The sequence below is a fragment of the Coregonus lavaretus genome (genome assembly GCF_964263955.1).
Source record: "Coregonus lavaretus genome assembly, chromosome: 17".
NCBI lineage: Eukaryota > Metazoa > Chordata > Actinopteri > Salmoniformes > Salmonidae > Coregonus > Coregonus lavaretus.
In genome coordinates, this window is record NC_140004.1 from 44,440,772 (window position 1) to 44,463,844 (window position 23,073).

General features: G+C 44.2%; 1 protein-coding gene across 1 annotated transcript; it reads right to left on the minus strand.

Moving 5' to 3' along the window:
• Positions 1-2,639: 2,639 nt before the first annotated feature.
• Positions 2,640-14,229, minus strand: fam151b (family with sequence similarity 151 member B). The gene is made up of 6 exons (XM_084180256.1): positions 13,990-14,229; positions 10,268-10,393; positions 9,841-10,000; positions 5,087-5,307; positions 4,792-4,927; positions 2,640-3,630 (listed from the first exon to the last, which is right to left on the minus strand). Exons 1-6 carry the CDS (start codon positions 14,108-14,110, stop codon positions 3,483-3,485), a joined length of 912 nt encoding a protein of 303 aa, XP_084036382.1. The 5' UTR covers positions 14,111-14,229; the 3' UTR covers positions 2,640-3,482.
• Between the last annotated feature and the right edge of the window lie 8,844 nt (positions 14,230-23,073).

The following is a 23,073-nucleotide window of genomic DNA, read 5'->3' on the forward strand; positions in this document are numbered from 1 at the left end:
ACAGTTGGTCAACCTCCAGGAGACACTCCATGCAGACAGAGCAGATTAAAACAGCTGGTCAACCTCCAGGAGCTCTTCGGCCACTAAGACGAAAGATGCTAGACTGGTCCCAGATCTGTTTGTGCTGTCTTTGTTACGCCTTGGCAAAACAGCACAAACAGTTCTGGGACCAGGATAAAAGGTTGCATTTTCTTTGTCTCTGGCTACTGTGTGCTTGGCTGACTGTGATCGCTTTCTATTGGCTGACTGTGATCGCTTTCTATTGGCTGACTGTGATCGCTTTCTATTGGCTGACTGTGATCGCTTTCTATTGGCTGACTGTGATCGCTTTCTATGTCAAGCATTGTTGCTGCTCTGTGACCATGACATCGTTAACAAAATAACTTCTTACCAGAAGACTATTATTGCTCATCCCAGCTTTTTCAATGTGCTTAATTACACGTATGTTTTATTTTGGACGATATTGTATCGATACTCTTTGCCTGGTAGCGTTAGCTTGCGCTAGTCGGGCTGTACCAGCACTAAAACCCTGGTATTTTTCATCCTAGCTTGTTCTCCATCTTCTTTTTAAATAGTGAGCCAACATGTTTTCAGCACTTATTTCCGTTTCGGATCATAAAGAATTTTCCCATGCTCTTGTCTCTCTGCAGCAGAGCAGTGGAGGCTGGTGGGAGGAGCTAAAGGAGGACGGGCTCATTGTAATGGCTGGAATTAAATAAATGGAACAGAGTCAAACATGTGGTTTCCATATGTTTGATGTTTTTGATACCGTTCCATTAATTCCATCCCAGCCATTACAATGAGCCCGTCCTTCTATAGCTCCTCCCACCAGCCTCCTCTGCAGCAGACATACACTGAGTGTACAAAACATTAAGAACTGCTGTTTCCATGACATAGACTGACCAGGTGAAGGCTAAGATCCCTTATTGATGTCACTTGTTAAATCCACTTCAAATCAGTGTAGATGAAGGGGATGAGACAATTTAAAGAAGGATTTTTACGCCTTGAAACAATTGAGACACGGATTGTGTATGTGTGCCATTCAGAGGGTGAATGGGCAAGACAAAAATATTTAAGTGCCTTTGAACAGGGTATGGTGGTAGGTGCCAGGCGCACCGGTTTCAGTGTGTTAAGAACTGCAACTCTCAAAAGTTTCCCGTGTGTTTCAACAATAGTCCACCACCCAAAGGACATCCAGCCAACTTGACTCAACTGTGGGAATCATTGGAGTCAACATGGGCCAGCATCCCTGTGGAACAATTGACACCTTGTAGAGTCCATGCCCTGACGAATTGAGGCTGTTCTGAGGGCAAAAGGGGGGTGCAACTCAATATTAGGAAGGTGTTCTTTACGTTTGGTATACTCAGAGTATAGTGAGCAGTGTTTGGAACATAAAATCGCAATAACATCACAGTATCGAATCATAATACATATAGAATCGTGAGAATCACAATACATATCGTATCGGCACCTAAGTGTCATGATAATATCGTATCGTGAGGTCCCTGCCAATTCCCAGCCCTACTTTTAAACACATGGAATGAACTTCGACGGAAGCCTTGAATCCTATAGACTCTTTGACAAGGACAGAAGACAGCGTCTGCTAAATGACAAAAATGTAAAATGTAAGTCTGTTTCTCTCTTCAATCTGCACACGCTGGATCGGTCTACGAGGGAAATAGAGTCGGGTCTCGAGTATGGAGCCCCTGTTATGAACATTGGGGGCCAGAGCTTGACATTTGAAGACAGACAATGGATTTCAGAGTCTGAAGGGAATGTACAGGGAAGGAGGTGCAGAGACTGAAAAAGAGGAACCTACAGCTTGAAGAGGCTGAAGATTGACCTCCTGTTGGACACGTTGTCACAAACCACTGCAGAGTCTCACCTGATGGAGAAGGAGCTGGAAGAGGTGTGAGGGGAACGGCACCTCCGTACCTTCAGGCTCTGATCAGACCCTACACCCAAACGAGGGCACTGCGTTCCTCCACCTCTGACCTGCTAGCCCCCTTACCTCTACGGAAGCACAGTTCCCGCTCAGCCCAGTCAAAGCTATTCGCTGCTCTGGCACCCCAATGGTGGAACAAGCTCCCCGACAACGCCAGGACGGCGGAGTCACTGACCACCTTCCGGAGACACTTGAAACCCTACCTCTTTAAGGAATACCTGGAATAGTATAACAGTAATCCTTCTACACCCCCCTCCCCCACCCCCGCCCATAAAAAAAATAAAAGATTACAACAACAAAAAAATATTAAAAAAGGAGTGGTTGTCCCACTGGCTATCCTAAGTTGAATGCACCAATTTGTAAGTCGCTCTGGATAAGAGCGTCTGCTAAATGACTAACATTTAAATGTAAGACAGGATCTTCAAAGGGAAAGGGAAGCGTGGCATTCTCTGACTGAATCAATGACAGACTGAAAGCAAGACAGCACAAACACATCTGGGACTCAAGCGAACTCCTCTGACTGTCGAAGATCAAACTCACTAAGGAAAATGTATGTGTCAAAGCAAGACAGCACAAACACATCTGGGACTCAAGCGAACTCCTCTGACTGTCGAAGATCAAAACTCACTAAGGAAAATGTATGCGTCAAAGGGAACAAACACCAAAAAATGAAAACAAGAGAATCAAGCTTCTTGATAATAAGGTGCAATGTTCTGTTTGAAAGTGATTAGAATTTCAGAGCATCCAATTATTGTATTTACATAGTATTTATTCAACAGGGTTGTTTTGTACACCATTTGACGAGGTAGTTGTGTTTCCTTTCGCTTGTTCTGTTGTGCTCCTTTACTGCTAATTAAAATCTGTATTTATGAGCTGAACAGGAAATCTCAAGGGTGACATCTTACACATAATGTTTTAATATAATGTATTATTTGAAAAACACATTGATACCAGAAATAGTTATTTGCCAAATGTTCAAGGTAAATGTTTTGTTCAAACTGAAAACATTCTGCTACATTGTGATCCTGAATGTGGCCCTGATTTCAGTTCAGAAATGGTAACTATTGTCTTGACTTCTGAATGGTTATTAAATAGTTCATTGGTCTTATGTAACTCCAGTAAGGTTCAGTCTGCTAAAGTCCTCTTCAACTAGTTTAGCGTAGAATCATTTCCATCGGACTCCTTTCACCGGCGTGTCACCCCATTCCCTACCGCTGATCGAAAAGCACTGCTCCCCATGTCTCTGGTCAAAAGTAGTGCACTACATAAGGAATAGGGTGCCACTTCGGCTGCACAACTGTTGTCCTTTCACGAGTAGACTACGAGTCTTCTGAGCTCTGGGCCCAATATTCAGAAGTGCTGATCCAGGATCAGTTTAGCCTTTTTAGATCATAAGGCCCCGGGGGGGGGGGTATCAATTCAAATCACATTTTATTCCTCACATCCTTTCGTAAAACAACAGGAGTAGACTAACAGCGAAATGCGTACCCTTCCCAACAATGCAGAAAGACAAATAGAAAAAAAAAATAACAGGAGATCAGTAGCCCCTTAGTCCTTTGAGCTGTGCCCTCTGTGAGTCCAGCAGGTCGTAATAGATCCTGCTCTTGTCGAGGTCTCTCCTGTAAGGCAATAGGTCCTCTACAGCTAAGACATCAGCGTGGCCAGTCCACACTGTCAGGCTGTACCTAGGAGAGGACACGGAACAGACAGTATTATACACAGGATCAGATCACACATCTTTTATTGTCGGTCGGCTGGTCACTGAAATGTGCTTTGCCTACAAAAAGGTCCTGAGGAGCAGCTGATTAGTAGAATCAGGTGTTTAAAGCAGGGCTGGAACAAAATCCTGGGAGAGGGTGGAGATGCTTCATGCTATTAGATCTGAATGAAGTCATCGTTAGGCTTGCACATTCACAAACAGAGGATAGAGAGAAGAGTGGAGGAGAGGAGGATAGACTGAAGAGTGGAGGAGAGGAGGATAGACTGAAGAGTGGAGGAGAGGAGGATAGACTGAAGCGTGGAGGAGAGGAGGATAGACTGAAGAGTGGAGGAGAGGAGGATAGAGAGAAGAGTGGAGGAGAGGAGGATAGACTGAAGAGAGGAGGATAGACTGAAGAGAGGAGGATAGACTGAAGAGTGGAGGAGAGGAGGATAGACTGAAGAGTGGAGGAGAGGAGGATAGAGAGAAGAGTGGAGGAGAGGAGGATAGAGAGAAGAGTGGAGGAGAGGAGGATAGACTGAAGAGTGAAGGAGAGGAGGATAGACTGAAGAGTGGAGGAGAGGAGGATAGACTGAAGAGTGGAGGAGAGGAGGATAGACTGAAGAGTGGAGGAGAGGAGGATAGACTGAAGAGTGGAGGAGAGGAGGATAGACTGAAGAGTGGAGGAGGAGGAGGATAGACTGAAGAGTGGAGGAGAGGAGGATAGACTGAAGAGTGGAGGAGAGGAGGATAGAGAGAAGAGTGGAGGAGAGGAGGATAGACTGAAGAGTGGAGGAGAGGAGGATAGACTGAAGAGTGCAGCATAGTGGACGGCTAGAGAACATGGATAAATGTGGAGCTTTGTGCCACAGAAGAATGTATTAAGTGAACTGAGGCAGGCGTACCATATCCTACTCAAAACCACCATAATAACTGACTAATGCTAACCTTTCTGACCTGTTGCCCATCTGAATATGGGAACCATACATCTGTGCTCCACAAAACTGGGTTAGCCTGCTGAGCTAAAGCCTAGCAAGGTTTCTTATCATGCAAGCGTGGCCCACCAAATCACTTCTGTTGCAAGGTCTCCCTTGGGAAAGAGGTTTTCTGTGACGTCCTGGTTAAATAAATGTAAAATAAATCAAACCTGTCTGACTGCTGTAGAAGCCAGTGTAGCTGGGAGAATGACTTGGGTAGGAGGGCTGCTCTGACCGGGAAGGTGACCGGATGTCTTAGTGTCCGACACACTGCCTCCATCTCCCTCACCATCTCCCAGCTGTACCCTATGGGGCAGAGAAGTTATTAAGACATCATAAGGCTCCTACATACTTATATGTTATTAAACATTATGCCTGCAACCTATATTTACCAGGTATGATGAATGAGTACAGCCACGGTAGCTATGATGTAAACACCAGCTCATCTGTGTTCAGGTAACTCACCTGGGTTGTGTGTATCTGCAGTCCAGCCCGTTGTCCAGCCCAGGGAGAGAACATCACCATGGGAACCTGGGGTCACAGCTGCCTCCAGGAAGACTTTGGGGTCAAGGGGTGTGGCCTTGCCTCCAGGGCCTGGCAGGATGTCAGCGTTGATCCACACAGGACCACGGAGCTCAGTCCGAACCTCGTCTAATAACACCATGGATGGAGCTACCGCTGCCAGGCTGGGTTGAACAATCAATGGGATTACACAAACTGACTGAGGCCGGTTTCCTGGACACAGATTAACCCTGGTCCTGGATTGGAAAATCTCCACTGAAATATACTGAATGAAAATTTAAACGCAACATGCAACAATTTCTTTGATTTTACTGAGTTACAGTTCATATAAGGAAAATCAGTCAATTTAAATAAGTTCATTATGCCCTAATCTATGGATTTCACATGACCAGGAATATATATGCATCGGTTGGTCACAGATACCTTTAAAAAGAAAAAGTAGGAGCGTGGATCCGAAAACCTGTCAGTATCTGGTGTGACCATTTGCCTCATGCATCGCGACACATCTCCTTTGCATAGAGTTGAGCAGGCTGTTGATTGTGGCCTGTGGAATGTTGTCCCATTCCTCTTCAATGCTGTGCGAAGTTGCTGGATATTGTCGGGAACTGGAACACGCTGTCGTACACGTCGATCCAGAGCATCCCAAACATGCTCAACGACTGACATGCCTGGTGAGTATGCAGGCCATGTACACAATTCAGCTTCCAGGAATTGTGTACAGATCCTTGCGACATGGGGCCGTGCATTATCATGCTGAAACATGAGGTGATGTCGGCGGATGAATGGCACGACAATGGGTCTCAGGATCGCGTCACGGTATCTCTGTGCATTCAAATTGCCATCGATAAAATGCAATTGTGTTCGTTGTCCGTCGCTTATGCCTGCCCATACTATAACCCCACCATCGGGCACTCTGTTCACAACGTTGACATCAGCAAACCGCTCGCCCACACAACGCCATACACGCGGTCTGCGTGTGTGAGGGCGGTTGGATGTACTGCCAAATTCTCTAAAATGACATTGGAGGCGGCTTATGGTAGAGAAATTAACATTAAATTCTCTGGCAACAGCTCTGGTGGACATTCCTGCAATCAGCATGCCAATTGCACGCTCCCTCAAAACTTGAGTCATCTGTACTCCTGATTGGCGCAGTGGTCTAAGGCACTGCATCGCAGTGCTAACTGTGCCACTAGAGATCCTGGTTTGAATCGAGGCTCTGTCGCAGCCGGCCGCGACCGGGAGACTCATGGGTGGCGTACAATTGGCCTAGCGTCGTCCAGGGTAGGGGAGGGAATGGCCGGCAGGGATGTAGCTCAGTTGATAGAGCATGGCGTTTGCTCTGGATAAGAGCGTCTGCTAAATGACTAAAATGTAAATGTAAATCTGTGGCATTGTGTTGCATGACAAAACAGCACATTTTAGAGTGGCTTTTTATATTCCTCAGCATACTGTTTAATCACCTTCTTGATATGCCCCACCTATCAGGTGGATGGATTACCTTGGCAAAGGAGAAATGCTCACTAACTGGGATGTAAACAAATTTGTGCACAAAATCTGAGAGAAATAAGCTTTTTGTGCATATGGACAATTTCTGGAATGTTTTATTTCAGTTCATGAAACATGGGACCAACACTTTACATGTTGCGATTGTATTTTTGTTCAGTGTAGCTTTTAGTCCAGAAATAGGCTCTGTCTAGGAAAACCACGCAGTCCTGACTAACATCTGGGTACACCTAAAGGTTGTATGATAGACTAGCGTCCAGGCGGTGTACATCAAGCTGCCTCACACTAAAGAAACAGGGGATTTAGCTGCTAGCCCAATTATGAACTTATAGTAGCCTAACGTTACTCCTTTTCGTCCAAGGACCTTACATCTGCATTGGGGTTTTAGGCTGGGTATCTGTATAAACACTTTGTGACAACTGCTGATGTAAAAAGGACTTTATAAAATAAATGTGATTGATTGATTGATTACTTGTTCTGTTTAGAGGTGAATTGGCTCTGGAAGCCAAAAAAGCCAAATAACTCCATCTAAATGTGAATCGATTCTCAATTGCGGTACGGTTCTAGAAACACAAAGCCCTCTACTTTCATATCACATCAAAATAATTTCATAAATGCTAAATATACACTTACTGCACACTGTTTTAACACAGTTGCAGCCGACAGTGTTTTTCAGGTGACAACACGTTTGAGGCGTCCGTCTTCCATTTTCACACAGGTGTTCAGAGACACAGATAGACAATTAGCACAGGTAGTCCATTCTGTCTTCCATCCGTTTTCCATAAACAAGCGCTGTAACATGGAAATACAGTGGCTTGCGAAAGTATTCACCCCCCTTGGCATTTTTCCTATTTTGTTGCCTTACAACCTAGAATTAAAATGGATTTTTGGGGGGTCTGTATCATTTGATTTACATAACACGCCTACCACTTTGAAGATGCAAAATATTTTTGGGGGTGAAACAAGCAAGAAATAAGACCAAAAAACAGAAAACTTGAGCGTGCATAACTATTCACCCCCCCCCAAAGTCAATACTTTGTAGAGTCACCTTTTGCAGCAATTACAGCTGCAAGTCTCTTGGGGTATGTCTCTATAAGCTTGGCACATCTAGCTACTGGGATTTTTGCCCATTCTTCAAGGCAAAACTGCTCCAGCTCCTTCAAGTTGGATGGGTTCCGCTGGTGTACAGCAATCTTTAAGTCATACCACAGATTCTCAATTGGATTGAGGTCTGGGCTTTGACTAGGCCATTCCAAGACATTTAAATGTTTCCCCTTAAACCACTCGAGTGTTGCTTTAGCAGTATGCTTAGGGTCATTGTCCTGCTGGAAGGTGAACCTCCGTCCCAGTCTCAAATCTCTGGAAGACTGAAACAAGTTTCCTTCAAGAATTTCCCTGTATTTAGCGCCATCCATCATTCCTTCAATTCTGACCAGTTTCCCAGTCCCTACCGATGAATTTATTTTTTGGGATGCTGCCACCACCATGCTTCACTGTGGGGATGGTGTTCTCGGGGTGATGAGAGGTGTTGGGTTTGCACCAGACATAGCGTTTTCCTTGATGGCCAAAAAGCTCAATTTTAGTCTCATCTGACCAGAGTACCTCCTTCCATATGTTTGGGGAGTCTCCCACATGCCTTTTGGCGAACACCAAACGTGTTTGCTTATTTTTTTCTTTAAGCAATGGCTTTTTTCTGGCCACTCTTCCGTAAAGCCCAGCTCTGTGGAGTGTACGGCTTAAAGTGGTCCTATGGACAGATACTCCAATCTCCGCTGTGGAGCTTTGCAGTTCCTTCAGGGTTATCTTTGGTCTCTTTGTTGCCTCTCTGATTAATGCCCTCCTTGCCTGGGCCGTGAGTTTTGGTGTGCGGCCCGCTCTTGGCAGGTTTGTTGTGGTGCCATATTCTTTAAATGTTTTAATAATGGATTTAATGGTGCTCCGTGGGATGTTCAAAGTTTCAGATATTTTTTTTATAACCCAACCCTGATCTGTACTTCTCCACAACTTTGTCCCTGAACTGTTTGGAGAGCTCCTTGGTCTTCATGGTGCCGCTTGCTTGGTGGTGCCCCTTGCTTAGTGGTGTTGCAGACTCTGGGGCCTTTCAGAACAGGTGTATGTATACTGAGATCATGTGACACATTATGTGACACTTAGATTGCACACAGGTGGACTTTATTTAACTAATTATGTGACTTCTGAAGGAAATTGGTTGCACCAGATCTTATTTAGGGGCTTCATAGCAAAGCGGGTGAATACATATGCACGCACCACTTTTCTGTTATTAATTCTTTATACTTTTTTTAAACAAGTCATTTTTTTTCATTCCACTTCACCAATTTGGACTATTTTGTGTATGTCCATTACATGAAATCCAAATAAAAATCAATTTAAATTACAGGTTGTAATGCAACAAAATAGGAAAAACGCCAAGGGGGGTGAATACTTTTGCAAGGCACTGTATGGCCATGTGGGAACCCTAACCCTATAAAAGGTGCGTAGTAATTTAACATTTATTTTTTTTGACAATTATTTCTCGCTGATATGAAAGATACGTTCCTTATTTTTCCAAAACCACACCGCAAGCGATGCGTGTTAACGTTTAGAGCAATCGTCGGGGCTCTCAACAAAACTCCCCCCCCCCTAGTCAGAAGATACTATCGTCACTCGGTCACTCGGCCTCCCGAGTGGCGCAGTGGTCTAAGGCGCTGCATCGCAGTACTAGCTGTGCCACTAGAGATCCTGGTTCGAATCCAGGCTCTGCTGTAGCCGGCCGCAACCGGGAGACCAATGGGGCGGCGCACAATTGGCCCAGCGTCGTCCAGGGTAGGGGAGGGAATGGCAGGCAGGGAGGTAGCTCAGTTGATAGAGCATGGCGTTTGCAACGCCAGGGTTGTGGGTTCGTTTCCCACAGGGGGCCAGTATGAAAATAATAATGTATGCACTAACTGTAAGTCGCTCTGGATAAGAGCGTCTGCTAAATGACGTAAATGTAAATGTAATAGGCACTCAAGCAGTTAGCGTCCTGCCCTGTGTGTTGTTCTGGCTCAGACAAGCCTCCTTACTTTATGACAGGTTGGACGATATTCCATCCTACTTACAGGTGATACACAAATGAGGGAACATCTATAGCTAGTTAAGGTATAACAAAAAAGTATAACGAGTACTAAACAATCATTAGTAGAAAGATAATTCACCTTTTGAAGTCTAGCTTTATCCCCTTGTCTGACGCCTTGACCTCCTTCAGCCAATCACTCAGCGTGACATCGCTGTCAGTCTCAGGAGGATGAGCCATGATTGGCTCTTTTGGGTCGTGGCTCCTCAGAAGAAGGTCTGCCTCAATCATGTGGGCGGAGCCTTGGGTGTATGGATATGAAATACTAGAATGAGCAAATGAATTGATCCACTGTACCTTTTCCACTGCATCTTTACAACCAGATAACTCTCTGGGTTACGTTGTGCGCAAGTCACTTATGTATTTCTAATAGAGCCCCAACTTTCCACAGAATTATATGACATCTCTAGAGGAATAATGGGCCTGTGTAAAGACGGGCAACATAATGAATACAACCATATCCACTCTAGATTATTTGATATAACTCTCTCCATCCTAGGTGGTCTTACTTTGTAGTGCCTCTGTGATTTTGGTCTTGCTGTTGGCAGCATGGGCCCATTCAATATCTGCTGCATCCTTCACATTTATCTTCCCCTGGCTGAGAAAATACTCCAGAGTCTGGTCACTCATCGGTTCTAGACATGGACAGGAAATAAGGGTTGTCACTAATTACCACAGCCACAAAGTCAAAATGGGCTATAAATCCATGAAAACAAAAATGAGCTTTTACATCTGAAATGTAAGGTTAGGGTTAGGCATAAGGTTAGGCATAAGGTTAGGGTTTGGGTTAGGCATAAGGTTAGGGTTAGGCATAAGGTTAGGGTTTGGGTTAGGTATAAGGTTAGGGTTAGGGTTAGGCATAAGGTTAGCAGTGTGGTTAGGCATAAGGTTAGCAGTGTGGTTAAGGTTAGACATAAGGTTAGCAGTGTGGTTAAGGTTAGGCATAAGGTTAGCAGTGTGGTTAAGGTTAGGCATAAGGTTAGCAGTGTGGTTAAGGTTAGACATAAGGTTAGCAGTGTGATTATGGTTAGGCACAAGGTTAGCAGTGTGGTTAGGCATAAGGTTAGCAGTGTGGTTAGGGTTAGGCATAAGGTTAGCAGTGTGGTTAGGCATAAGGTTAGCAGTGTGGTTAGGGTTAGGCATAAGGTTAGCAGTGTGGTTAGGCATATGGTTAGCAGTGTGGTTAGGGTTAGGCATAAGGTTAGCAGTGTGGTTAGGGTTAGGCATAAGGTTAGCAGTGTGGTTAAGGTTAGGTTTAACATTTTAAGAAGATACATTTTAGAACTAGGCGGGGTTTAGCCATAATTAATGACTTTGTGGCTGTAGTAACTAGTGACGGCCGGAAATAAGAGATGGAAATAGATAGGAAATATAACCACAGACAGAACAATGGGACAGATATTTCACCTAACGTATAAATGTGAAGCATCCTGTTGGCGTTTCCACTCACTACCCAATATGGAGGAGAGGTAGCCCAGTGGGCGGCAGTGGGAGAAGATGGAGGGAGATGGATTTTGGCCAAAATTCTGCCCATTTTAATTTTCTCATCAATGAAACATTTGATCTCAAAACAGTTTTCAGTTTCCAAAACTAGAATATGTTACAAACAGAGTGGAATACGTTTTTGTAGACTTTAGCCTTTGCCCAAGTTATTTTTTAAAGTGCATTGTTTAGAAGGATTGCAAGGGCGAATCAAGTTATTGCACAAGCCCACTTCAGAGTAGGCTTTCCCTAACGGAAAAATGCAAATACATGCTAGAACGCGACAATAGGCTCTCGCTAGCTCGTGCTTGACTCTGCCCACTATGCTTCATTTGCTCCCATTGGAAACAACAGGCTGTGGTCTATCTTGGGTTAGTTATACAAATCTTTGATATAACTGTTTGGATAGCTAGCTCTAGTGATTTTATACTTCTATATACAATGTGTTTATACTACTGTCAGCAATTAACCAAGCTAGGTTGTGTTATTCACGAGACATTAAACATACGCACAAGACATTAAACTAGCGTGTCATATGCCTGTGTAACATGGGTCCTCAAATCCTTAAAAAGTTATACAGCTGCACCATCGAGAGCATCCTGACTGGTTGCATCACTGCCTGGTATGGCAACTGCTTGGCCTCCGACTGCAAGGCACTACAGATGGTAGTGCGTACGGCCCAGTACATCACTGGGGCCAAGCTTCCTGCCATCCAGGACCTCTATAACAGGCGGTGTCAGAGAAAGACCCTAAAAATTGTCAAAGACTCCAGCCACCCTAGTCATAGACTGTTCTCTCTGCTACCGCACGGCAAGCGGTACCGGAGTGCCAAGTCTAGGTCCAAAAGGCTTCTTAACAGCTTCTACCCTTAAGTCAACATTCACAAGGCCGCAGGGCCAGACGGATTACCAGGACGTGTACTCCGAGCATGTGCTGACCAACTGGCAAGTGTCTTCACTGACATTTTTAACATGTCCCTGACTGAGTCTGTAATACCAACATGTTTCAAGCAGATCACCATAGTCCCTGTGCCCAAGAACACTAAGATAACCTGTCTAAATGACTACCGACCCGTAGCAACTCATGTCTGTAGCTATGAAGTGCTTTGAAAGGCTGGTCATGGCTCATATCAACACCATTATCCCAGAAACTCTAGACCCACTCCAATTTGCATACCGCCCCAACAGATCCACAGATGATGCAATCTCTATTGCACTCCACACTGCCCTTTCCCACCTGGACAAGAGGAACACCTACGTGAGAATGCTATTCATTGACTACAGCTCAGCATTCAACACCATAGTGGCCTCATAGCTCATCACTAAGCTAAGGATCCTGGGACTAAACACCTCCCTCTGCAACTGGATCCTGGACTTCCTGACGGGCCGCACTCAGGTGGTAAGGGTAGGTAACAACACGTCTGCCACGCTGATCCTCAACACGGGGGCCCCTCAGGGGTGCGTGCTCAGTCCCCTCCTGTACTCCTTGTTCACCCATCACTGCATGGCCAGGCACGACTCCAACACCATCATTAAGTTTGCCGACGACACAACAGTGGTAGGCCTGATCACCGACAACGATGAGACAGCCTATAGGGAGGAGGTCAGAGACCTGGCCGTGTGGTGCCAGGATAACAACCTCTCCCTCAACGTGATCAAGACAAAGGAGATGATTGTGGACTACAGGAAAAAAAAGAGGACTGAGCACGCCCCCATTCTCATCGACGGGGCTGTAGTGGAACAGGTTGAGAGCTTCAAGTTCCTTGGTGTCCATATCACCAACAAACTATCATGGTCCAAACACACAAAGACAGTCGTGAAGAGGGCACGACAAAACCTATTCCCCCTCAGGAGACTGAAAATATTTGGCATGGGTCCTCAGATCCTCAAAAAGTTATACAGCTGCACCATCGAGAGCATCCTGACTGGTTGCATCACCGCCTGGTATGGCAACTGCTCGGCCTCCGACCGCAAGGCACTACAGAGGGTAGTGCGTACGGCCCAGTACATCACTGGGGTCAAGCTTCCTGCCATCCAGGACCTCTATACCAGGCGGTGTCAGAGGAAGACCCTAAAAATTGTCAAAGACTCAAGCCACCCTAGTCATAGACTGTTCTCTCTGCTACCGCACGGCAAGTCTAGGTCCAAAAGGCTTCTCAACAGCTTCTACCCCCAAGCCATAAGACTCCTGAACAGCTAATCATGGCTACCCGGACTATTTGCATTTCACTGTAATGTCTACACCTGTTGTATTCGGCACATGTGGCAAATAAAATTTGACTTGATTTGATAAGACTCCTGAACAGCTAATCAAATTGCTACCCGGACTATTTGCATTGTTCCCCCCACCCCCACTTTTACGCTGCTGCTACTCTCTGTTTATTATCTGTGCATAGTCACTTTAACTCTAACTACATGTACATATTACCTTAATTACCTTAACTAACCTGTGCCCCCTCACATTGCCTCTGTACCGGTACCCCCTGTATTTAGCCTCACTACTGTTATTTTACTGTTGTTCTTTAATTATTTTACTTATCTATTGTTTTACTTAACACTTATTTTTCTGAAAACTGCATTGTTGGTTAAGGGCTTGTAAGTAAGCATTTCACTGTAAGGTCTACACCTGTTGTATTCGGCGCATGTGACAAATACAATTTGATTTGAACAGTGATGTTGGACTCTTGGCAACTAAGTGCAATCATAGTCAGAGAGCAGTGCGTTTAGAGAACGTTAGCATGGTAGCCTACCTGTGGATATCTCTGGCGTTTTAGGCTTCAAATTCCAGACGACACACAATACAAAGCTTCCAGTCAATATGAGAACAATAACTCGCAAACGGCTTAAACTTGGGCTATTTAAAACACCCATTAAATACTGCAAAATGCATGTAAAATACAGCAGTTGCAAAGCTGATTTTGTTCAAACGTGCGCTTCCGTGTTTGGTCTTCTTCTTCTTTAAAATTGTATTGGCGGACCGCAACCAACTGAAAGATACATACACCGCCACCTACTGTACTGGAGTGTGGGGCTATTATATATATATTTCTCTTATCTAGCCATGTCTTTCCGACTACTGTTCTGGCGTGTGAATTCATTACACTTTGTGACACAAAAAAGGAAAGGGAAAAGGACGTTGAAAAGGGAAGAAAAATGTCCCTACCAACTAACACTCCACCCATTAAAACCTCACCACTATACCAACTAACCTTCCACCCATTAAAACCTCACCACTATACCAACTAACCCTACACCCATTAAACCTCACCACTATACCAACTAACCCTCCACCCATTAAAACCTCACCACTATACCAACTAACCCTACACCCATTAAAACCTCACCACTATACCAACTAACCCTACACCCATTAAAACCTCACCACTATACCAACTAACCCTACACCTATTAAAACCTCACCACTATACCAACTAACCCTACACCCATTAAAACCTCACCACTATACCAACTAACCCTACACCCATTAAAACCTCACCACTATACCAACTAACCCCCCACCCATTAAAACCTCACCACTAGCAGAACGGGGGGCGCTGTTGGAGACCAAGGATGTAGCACGCGTCTCCCTATCGCTCCTGAGTTAGTGACCAAATTTATATATTTAACTTTGCAAAATTGCATACATTTCTGTTTGCCCAGGCGTCTGAAGAGACCCATAAACAACTCAGTTCAAGTTTAATTAATTTAAATTCGTAATGACATCAACCCGACCAAAAACAGAGTCTGCAAGAGCAGGCCGCAGCAAGCCTGCAACTTCTCCCGACTCACCCCCGCCACCGAACGCTGCCAATGCCGGCCCCACGGAAACACTGACTGTGGAGACGCTGCAATCCGTGATAGGCACCCTCAAAACCGACATTTTCGGAAAAATTGACTGTCTCTCTACCAACCTCAGGTCAGAGATATCAACGATCAAAGACGAGCTTAAAAAATCTATCGAGAGTATACAGAATAAGCTCGACGCACATGGGGTGACTTTATCGGATTTGGAGCGAGGTGCTACAGACCACAGCACTCGCATTAGCGAGCTAGAGGCTAACGTCGGCTCATTGACAACCAGGGTGGCATTCCTCGATAATAGATGCGAAGATATGGAAAGTAGAATGCGGAGGAACAACATTCGTCTACTGGGAATACCGGAGGGAGTAGAGGGCCCAAGGCCCACGGAGTACATGGCCCAGCTACTTCAGGAGCTGCTCGGGCTAGAGGAGAAGCCATTGCTAGACCGGGCTCACCGCACTCTGCGTAGCCGACCCAGGGATGGAGAACCCCCGCGACCATTTGTCATCAGGGTGCATTTCTTTCACGTCCGCAACGACATACTGAGAAGATCGGGAGAAGCATCCCCTCTTCTACATAAGGGTAAAAGAGTCTCGATATTTGCGGACTACACAACAGCTGTGGCTAAGAGGCGGGCTAGCTTTGGAGCTGTGAAACGCCAACTACACGCCTGCCCGGGCGTAAAGTTCGGCCTCATCTACCCTGCGGTTTTGAGACTGACTTTACCGGACGGCTCCATGCACAGATTCGAGGACCCGGCTATAGCGGCAGATTTCATCAACAAGAACGTGAAAGCGGCTGTTGTACCGCATGGTGTGTAACAAATGGTTGGCTGGCTGGTCTTCCTAGCAGGCTAGCTAGCAGGCCGAATGGGTGACTAACGAAGCCATCTTTGCTGGGTTCATCGACATATGAATGTCATTCTCTTTTTTATCTCTTTATTTCCAGCCCAGGTTTGCCGCCTCTAATGCCAATATCTGGGGGTCTGCATGGCTGTTTCAGTTTGATCATTTACCATCTACGTCGAGGTTAAACCTCTCTTAATCGAGGATAGTTTTCCTTAGACTCTGTTGGGGACCATTTTATCCATGTTTGGCTTACTCTAGTTAAATGGTCACTAATCTTAGGTAGCACAGAGTAAGAGTTATCATGCTTAGCTCTAAACTTTCTTTGTATTTAGGGTTTTGCTTGCATCTCATTTGGGGAGATGCTTCGGCAAGGGCGGGTGTGAGGGAAGGGTTCGTTCACTCTCTATTTGTATATAGTTTGTATATGTTTTTTGTGCCTCTTCGCTTGTCTTTGTTTTTTACATTTGCGCTTTTAGGTTCAGCTAAGATCTTCAGTTTACATTGTACCTTGTCCTTTACACATCCTCTCTCTCTCTTAAGATATGACTCAGCCTAGTGTAGCCCATACTGCTGGAGGGAATGGCTTTAATTTTCTTACTTGGAACTGCAGGGGCATAAATAACCCAGTTAAACGTAGTAAGGTGCTACACCATCTTCATCATTTGAAAGCTCACATCATCTTTCTCCAAGAAACTCATCTGAAGGTATCACAACACTCAAGTCTTAGGTGCAGATGGGTGGGTCAGGTGTTCCACTCCTCATTTCAGAGTAAGGCGAGAGGGGTGGCTATTTTACTTCACAAATCGGTACCTTTTACATGTTCTAATGTGATCGCAGATCCCCATGGTAGATATATAATTGTCAGTGGTAGACTGCTCAATACAAAGGTTCTTCTTGTTAATATCTATGCTCCTAATTGGGACAATGGTGATTTTTTCAAATCGGTTTTCTCTACACTCCCAGATATGTCCACACATATGTTGATTTTAGGAGGTGACTTTAACTGTTGGTTAGACCCACAATTGGATCGATCCTCCACTAAACCTACCACCCTATCAACCTCAGCTAGAGTTGTTCGAACCTTTATGTCTGAATTCGCAGTCTCAGATCCTTGGAGAATGGTTAATCCAGCTGGGAAAGCATACTCTTTTTTCTCATCGGTTCACCACACTTTTACGCGCATAGACTACTTCCTTGTTGATGACCGGCTCCTCCACTCCATATCTTCATGTTCATATAACCCAATTGTTGTATCTGACCATGCCCCTGTTACTATGGAAGTAGCTTTTCAAAATGTTGACAATCAGCGACCGCCTTGGCGACTAAAAACTCAACTGCTCAGTAATGAACACTTTGTCAATTTTGTTTCGAGTCAAATCGACTTTTTCATGATTACAAATAGAACCCCAAACATCTCTGCGTCTACTCTCTGGGAAACTTTGAAAGCTTATATCAGAGGTGAAATTATCTCCTACACCGCACATGAGAACAAATTGAAAAGGCATAGGTTATCTATGTTAACACGCTGTATTGCCCAATTAGATGACATTTATGCCGTTTCACCATCCCCGGATATTTATAAGGAACGTTTAACTCTGCAAGCAGAATTTGACACACTATTAACAGACCAGGTTACTGAAATGCTTGTCAAGTCTAGGAGCACTTACTATGAACAAGGAGATAAAGCCAGTAAATTATTAGCTCACAAGTTACGTCAACTATCATCATCATCTCAGATTACAAAAATTCGTACATCATCTGGGATATCATTAGATCCTGGGGGGATCAATGAGGAGTTCAAGAGATTTTACCAGTCTCTATATACCTCTGAAAGTAAAGCGGATACACTGGAATTGGATGATTTCTTCCACTCACTTTCTGTGCCTTCGGTCGGCCGAGACTTGGTTAAAAAATTAGAGCAGCCGATCACTGTTGAAGAACTGTCTAACGCTGTCAAATCCCTTCAATCTGGGAGAAGCCCAGGGCCTGATGGCTACTCGACAGAGTTTTATAAAAAGTTTATCTCCAAAATAGCCCCTATTCTAATTGAAATGTACAATGATGCATTTGTAAATGGTGCTCTCCCACATACTCTCACTCAAGCAACCATTTGTGTTATTCTTAAAAAAAACAAAGACCCTCTTGACTGTGCATCATACCGTCCAATTAGCCTGCTAAATGTGGACTATAAAATTCTAGCCAAAATTCTGGCAACGCGGCTAGAAACAGTCCTCCCATCAATTATCTCTCCGGATCAAACAGGATTTATAAAAAATAGACACTCATTCTTCAATCTCCGAAGATTATTTAATATTATATACAATCCTTCTGACGACAATACCTCTGAAGCCATTATATCCCTGGACGCAGAGAAAGCGTTTGATCGGGTGGAATGGAAATACCTTTTTTACACTCTAAATAAATTTGGCTTTGGCTCCAAATTCATGACCTGGATAAAACTTCTGTACTCATCCCCCCAAGCCTCTGTCAGGACTAATAACACTCAATCAGATCGCTTCCCTCTGCAAAGATCGACACGTCAAGGTTGCCCTTTAAGTCCCTTACTGTTTGCCCTCGCCATAGAGCCACTTGCAATAGCACTTCGCTCCAACCCCCTCATCAAAGGCATAGTCAGATACGGGCACGAACACAAACTGTCTTTATATGCAGATGATTTATTAATATACACATCCAATCTTTCTGTCTCTGTCCCTGCTGCCCTTGCCACTTTCACATCCTTCGGTCACATATCAGGGTATAAACTAAATCTCAGTAAAAGTGAATTGATGCCACTTAACATGGCTGCAAAAAAATCCCCTTTACATAACTTGCCATTTAAAATAGCTCACAGCAGTTTTATTTATCTCGGGGTACATGTCACAATTAGGTTTGAAAACCTTTTTCAAGCCAACTTTGCTCCTCTCTTAACCCGTACTAAGGACGATTTGGAACGGTGGTCTTTGCTACACCTCTCCTTAGTTGCTAGAATTAACTCTATTAAAATGAATACTCTCCCTAAATTCTTATACCTATATCAGTGCCTTCCAATATTTCTACCCAATACATTTTTCAAAAAGATCGACGGCCTAATTCTACCCTTTATATGGGACAAAAAGCCTCCTAGGATGCGAAAACAGCTCTTGCAGAGGCCCAAACCAGACGGCGGTCTAGCTCTACCAGATTTCAGATCCTATTATTGGGCCGCTAACCTTAGGATCATTCAGTACTGGTTGCAGAGCAGAGTGATATTCCCACCCCCAACTTGGCTGGAGATGGAGGCTGCCTCGTCTACACCGGCATCATTGTCTTCCCTCGCTCACTCCTCTGTTACAGGCCCTTACTCCTCCTTCACCAATAATATATGTGTCAAAACAACATTGAAGATCTGGAATCAATTTAGGCGCCACTTTGGATTTCAAACAACCTCTTCCTTGGCTCCGGTAGCCTCAAACCCAGCTTTTCCCCCATCTATGATTGATGGTGCTTTCTCAACATGGTCTAATCTCGGTATTAAAAGATTCAGAGATCTGTATACTAACAATACATTTAGTACGTTTCAACAATTATCAGCTAAATTTGGTCTCCCCAGACATCATTTTTTTAGGTTCTTACAAGTCCGGAGTTATGTCCGCAGCATAGATCCAGGATTCCCCAACCTTTCTGGTGGAACACAGTTTGACACATTTCTCACCCCACTTCCTAATCAGAAAGGCACATTGTCAATAATCTATAGTCAAATTTGCTCACTACAAGCCATCTCATTAAACAATATCAAATCCTCTTGGGAGGAGGAACTGGTTGAGGAAATATCTGATGAACTATGGGAAGGGGCACTCAAAAGGGTACATAGCTCTTCTATCTGCGCTCAACACGGCCTCATCCAATGCAAACTCATTCATAGGGCCCACTGGACCAAAGCAAGACTATAAAAAATTTACAAGGATGTGAACCCTAATTGTGTTCGATGTAACCAGTCCCCTGCTAATCATGTGCACATGTTTTGGGGCTGCCCATCTCTTGTTGGTTTCTGGAAAGACATCTTTAACACACTCTCAGAACTAAGCGGCACACAGATCGAGCCAGACCCTCTCATTGCATTATTTGGAGTTTCCTTACCCACAATACAACTGACCAAAATGAATAAGGATGTAATTGCCTTTGTCACGTTGTTAGCGAGACGATTAATTTTACTTAGATGGAAATCCTCTGCAGCCCCTTCTCATGCTCTTTGGATTAAATCTATTTTGAATTGCATAAAGTTGGAGAAAATAAAACAGACACTCAATGGGTCTGTAGACAAATTCTATGCAAAGTGGGCTCCCTTCTTTTCTTATGTTAAAAGAATACATTTCCCTGCAGTTCCAGAGTGATGTATATTTATATATTGGTGATGTAAGAAGCCTGGTATGTGCATATACGACATCTCGGATGTTAAGGACGGTAATAACTGTGCTAGCTGACCTATAACAACTGGATCAAAACAGATATTTTTTATTATTATTATTATTATTATTTTTTTTTTTTCCCTCTGTGTTTTATCTTATTTATGTATTTAATGTCTATTTTTTCTTTCATGTCTGACTATCTATGTTTTGCTGTATCGTTGTCTCCAAATTGTTGTTCCATATTCATACCAAATAACTTTCAAGTGCAATTATTTACTAAATGCTGGTACTGAAAATTCAATAAACAAAGTATATAAAAAAAAAAAAAAACTCACCACTATACCAACTAACCCTACACCCATTAAAACCTCACCACTATACCAACTAACCCTCCACCCATTAAAACCTCACCACTATACCAACTAACCCTACACCCATTAAAACCTCACCACTATACCAACTAACCCTCCACCCATTAAAACGTCACCACTATACCAACTAACCCTACACCCATTAAAACCTCACCACTATACCAACTAACCCCCCACCCATTAAAACCTCACCACTATACCAACTAACCCTCCACCCATTAAAACCTCACCACTATACCAACTAACCCTCCACCCATTAAAACCTCACCACTATACCGACTAACCCTCCACCCATTAAAACCTCACCACTATACCAACTAACCCTCCACCCATTAAAACCTCACCACTATACCAACTAACCCTCCACCCATTAAAACCTCACCACTATACCAACTAACCCTCCACCCATTAAAACCTCACCACTATACCAACTAACCCTCCACCCATTAAAACCTCACCACTATACCAACTAACCCTCCACCCATTAAAACCTCACCACTATACCAACTAACCCTACACACGTTAAAACCTCACCACTATACCAACTAACCCTCCACCCATTAAAACCTCACCACTATACCAACTAACCCTCCACCCATTAAAACCTCACCACTATACCAACTAACCCTACACACGTTAAAACCTCACCACTATTCCACTACTTGGCTGATCCTACACCAGGCCGGCAGCCTGGGAAGACGGGACACTATCGGTCAACACACCTTGTAACTGCAGTAAAATCTCGAACACAGTGCTTGACTTGGGCAGGAGCCCAGTACCGGCACCTCAAATGTTCTACTGCTTGAGCTCCTGTTCTTCCTATAGAATATTAGCGCAAAAGTATTGTGGAGCTCCTGCACCTAAATATAAACAGTACTGGCACCCAAAATGAGTACCGGAACCTATTTCAGTCCAAGTCAGGCACTGCTCATACACCCAATTACTTCTCTGCAGCTGCCACCACAACATCTATTTTCTGTGATTTACACTGAACAAAAATATAAACGCAACATGCAACAATTTCTAAGATTTTACTGAGTTACAGTTAAGGAAATCTGTCAATTGAAATACATTCATTAAGCCCTAATCTATGGATTTCACATGACTGGGAATACAGATATGCATCTGTTGGTCACAGATACCTTAAAAAAAAAAAGTAGGGGCGTGGATCAGAAAACCAGTTAGTATCTGATGTGACCACCATTTGCCATGCAGAGCGACACATCTCCTTTGCATAGAGTTGATTAGGCTGTTGATTGTGGCCTGTGGAATGTTGTCCCACTCCTCTTCAATGGCGGTGCAAAGTTGTTAGACATTGGCGGGAACCGGAAACATGCTGTCGTTCACATCAATCCAGAGCATCCCAAACATGCTCAATGGGTGATATGTCTGGTGATTATGCAGGCCATGGAAGAACTGAGACATTTTCAGCTTCCAGAAATTGTGTACAGATCCTTGCGACAAGGGGCCGTGCATTATCATGCTGAAACACGAGGTGATGGCGGCGGATGAATGGCACGACAATGGGTCTCAGGATCGCATCACAGTATCTCTGTGCATTCAAATTGCCATCGATAAAATGTGATTGTGTTCGTTGTCTGTAGCTTATGCCTGCTCATACCATAACCCCACCATGGGGCACTCTGTTCACAACGTTGACATCAGCAAACCACTCGCCCACACGACGCCAAACACGCCGTCTGCCATCTGCCCGGTACAGTTGAAACCGGGATTCATCCATAAAGAGCACACTTCTCCAGCGTGCCAGTGGTCATCGAAGGTGAACAGTTGCCCACTAAAGCATTTGCCCCCGAACTACAGTCAGGTCAAGACCCTGGTGAGGACGACGAGCACGCAGATGACCTTCCCTGAGACAGTTTCTGACAGTTTGTGCAGAAATTCTTCGGTTGTGCAAACCCACAGTTTCATCAGCTGGCCGGGTGGCTGGTCTCAGGCAATCCCGCAGGTGAAGAAGCTCATGAAACATGGGACACTTTACGTGTTGCGTTTATATTTTTGTTCAGTGTATGTTCCATTTCTGCAGTACAGTTGATAACCATGGCTATGAACGCTCAGAAACCAACCTTACTGAAACATATGTTATTCATATCATTCTCTGTTGGCCTCGGCCTTCTCACAGGGAGCCTCTCAGGATCCCTCGCCCTGGACCTCTCTTCACCGCCTCAGCATACCTTCTGTACTACTCTGATCCTGGCAACCTCGACCTGCCTTTTAATTCAATTCAAAAGGGCTTTATTGGCATGGGAAACACATGTTTACATTGCCAAAGCAAGTGAGATAAACAGTAAACAAAAGTGAGAAGACACAACATCAACAAAAAAAGATTAGAATTGAACAGTAAATATTGCACTCAAAAAGGTTTTAAAAAGATAGACATTTCAAGTGTTATATTATCAGCTATGTACAGT

What these genes read in the sequence shown, in the direction of transcription:
- fam151b (XM_084180256.1), bottom strand. Translation starts at nt 14,110, where the DNA reads ATGGGTGTTTTAAATAGCCCAAGTTTAAGCCGTTTGCGAGTTATTGTT. An exon ending in AACGCCAGAGATATCCACAG is followed by an intron (nt 10,394 to 13,989) that starts GTAGGCTACCAT and finishes GTCCATGTCTAG; the next exon opens with AACCGATGAGTGACCAGACT. An exon ending in TGCAGATACACACAACCCAG is followed by an intron (nt 4,928 to 5,086) that starts GTGAGTTACCTG and finishes TCTGCCCCATAG; the next exon opens with GGTACAGCTGGGAGATGGTG.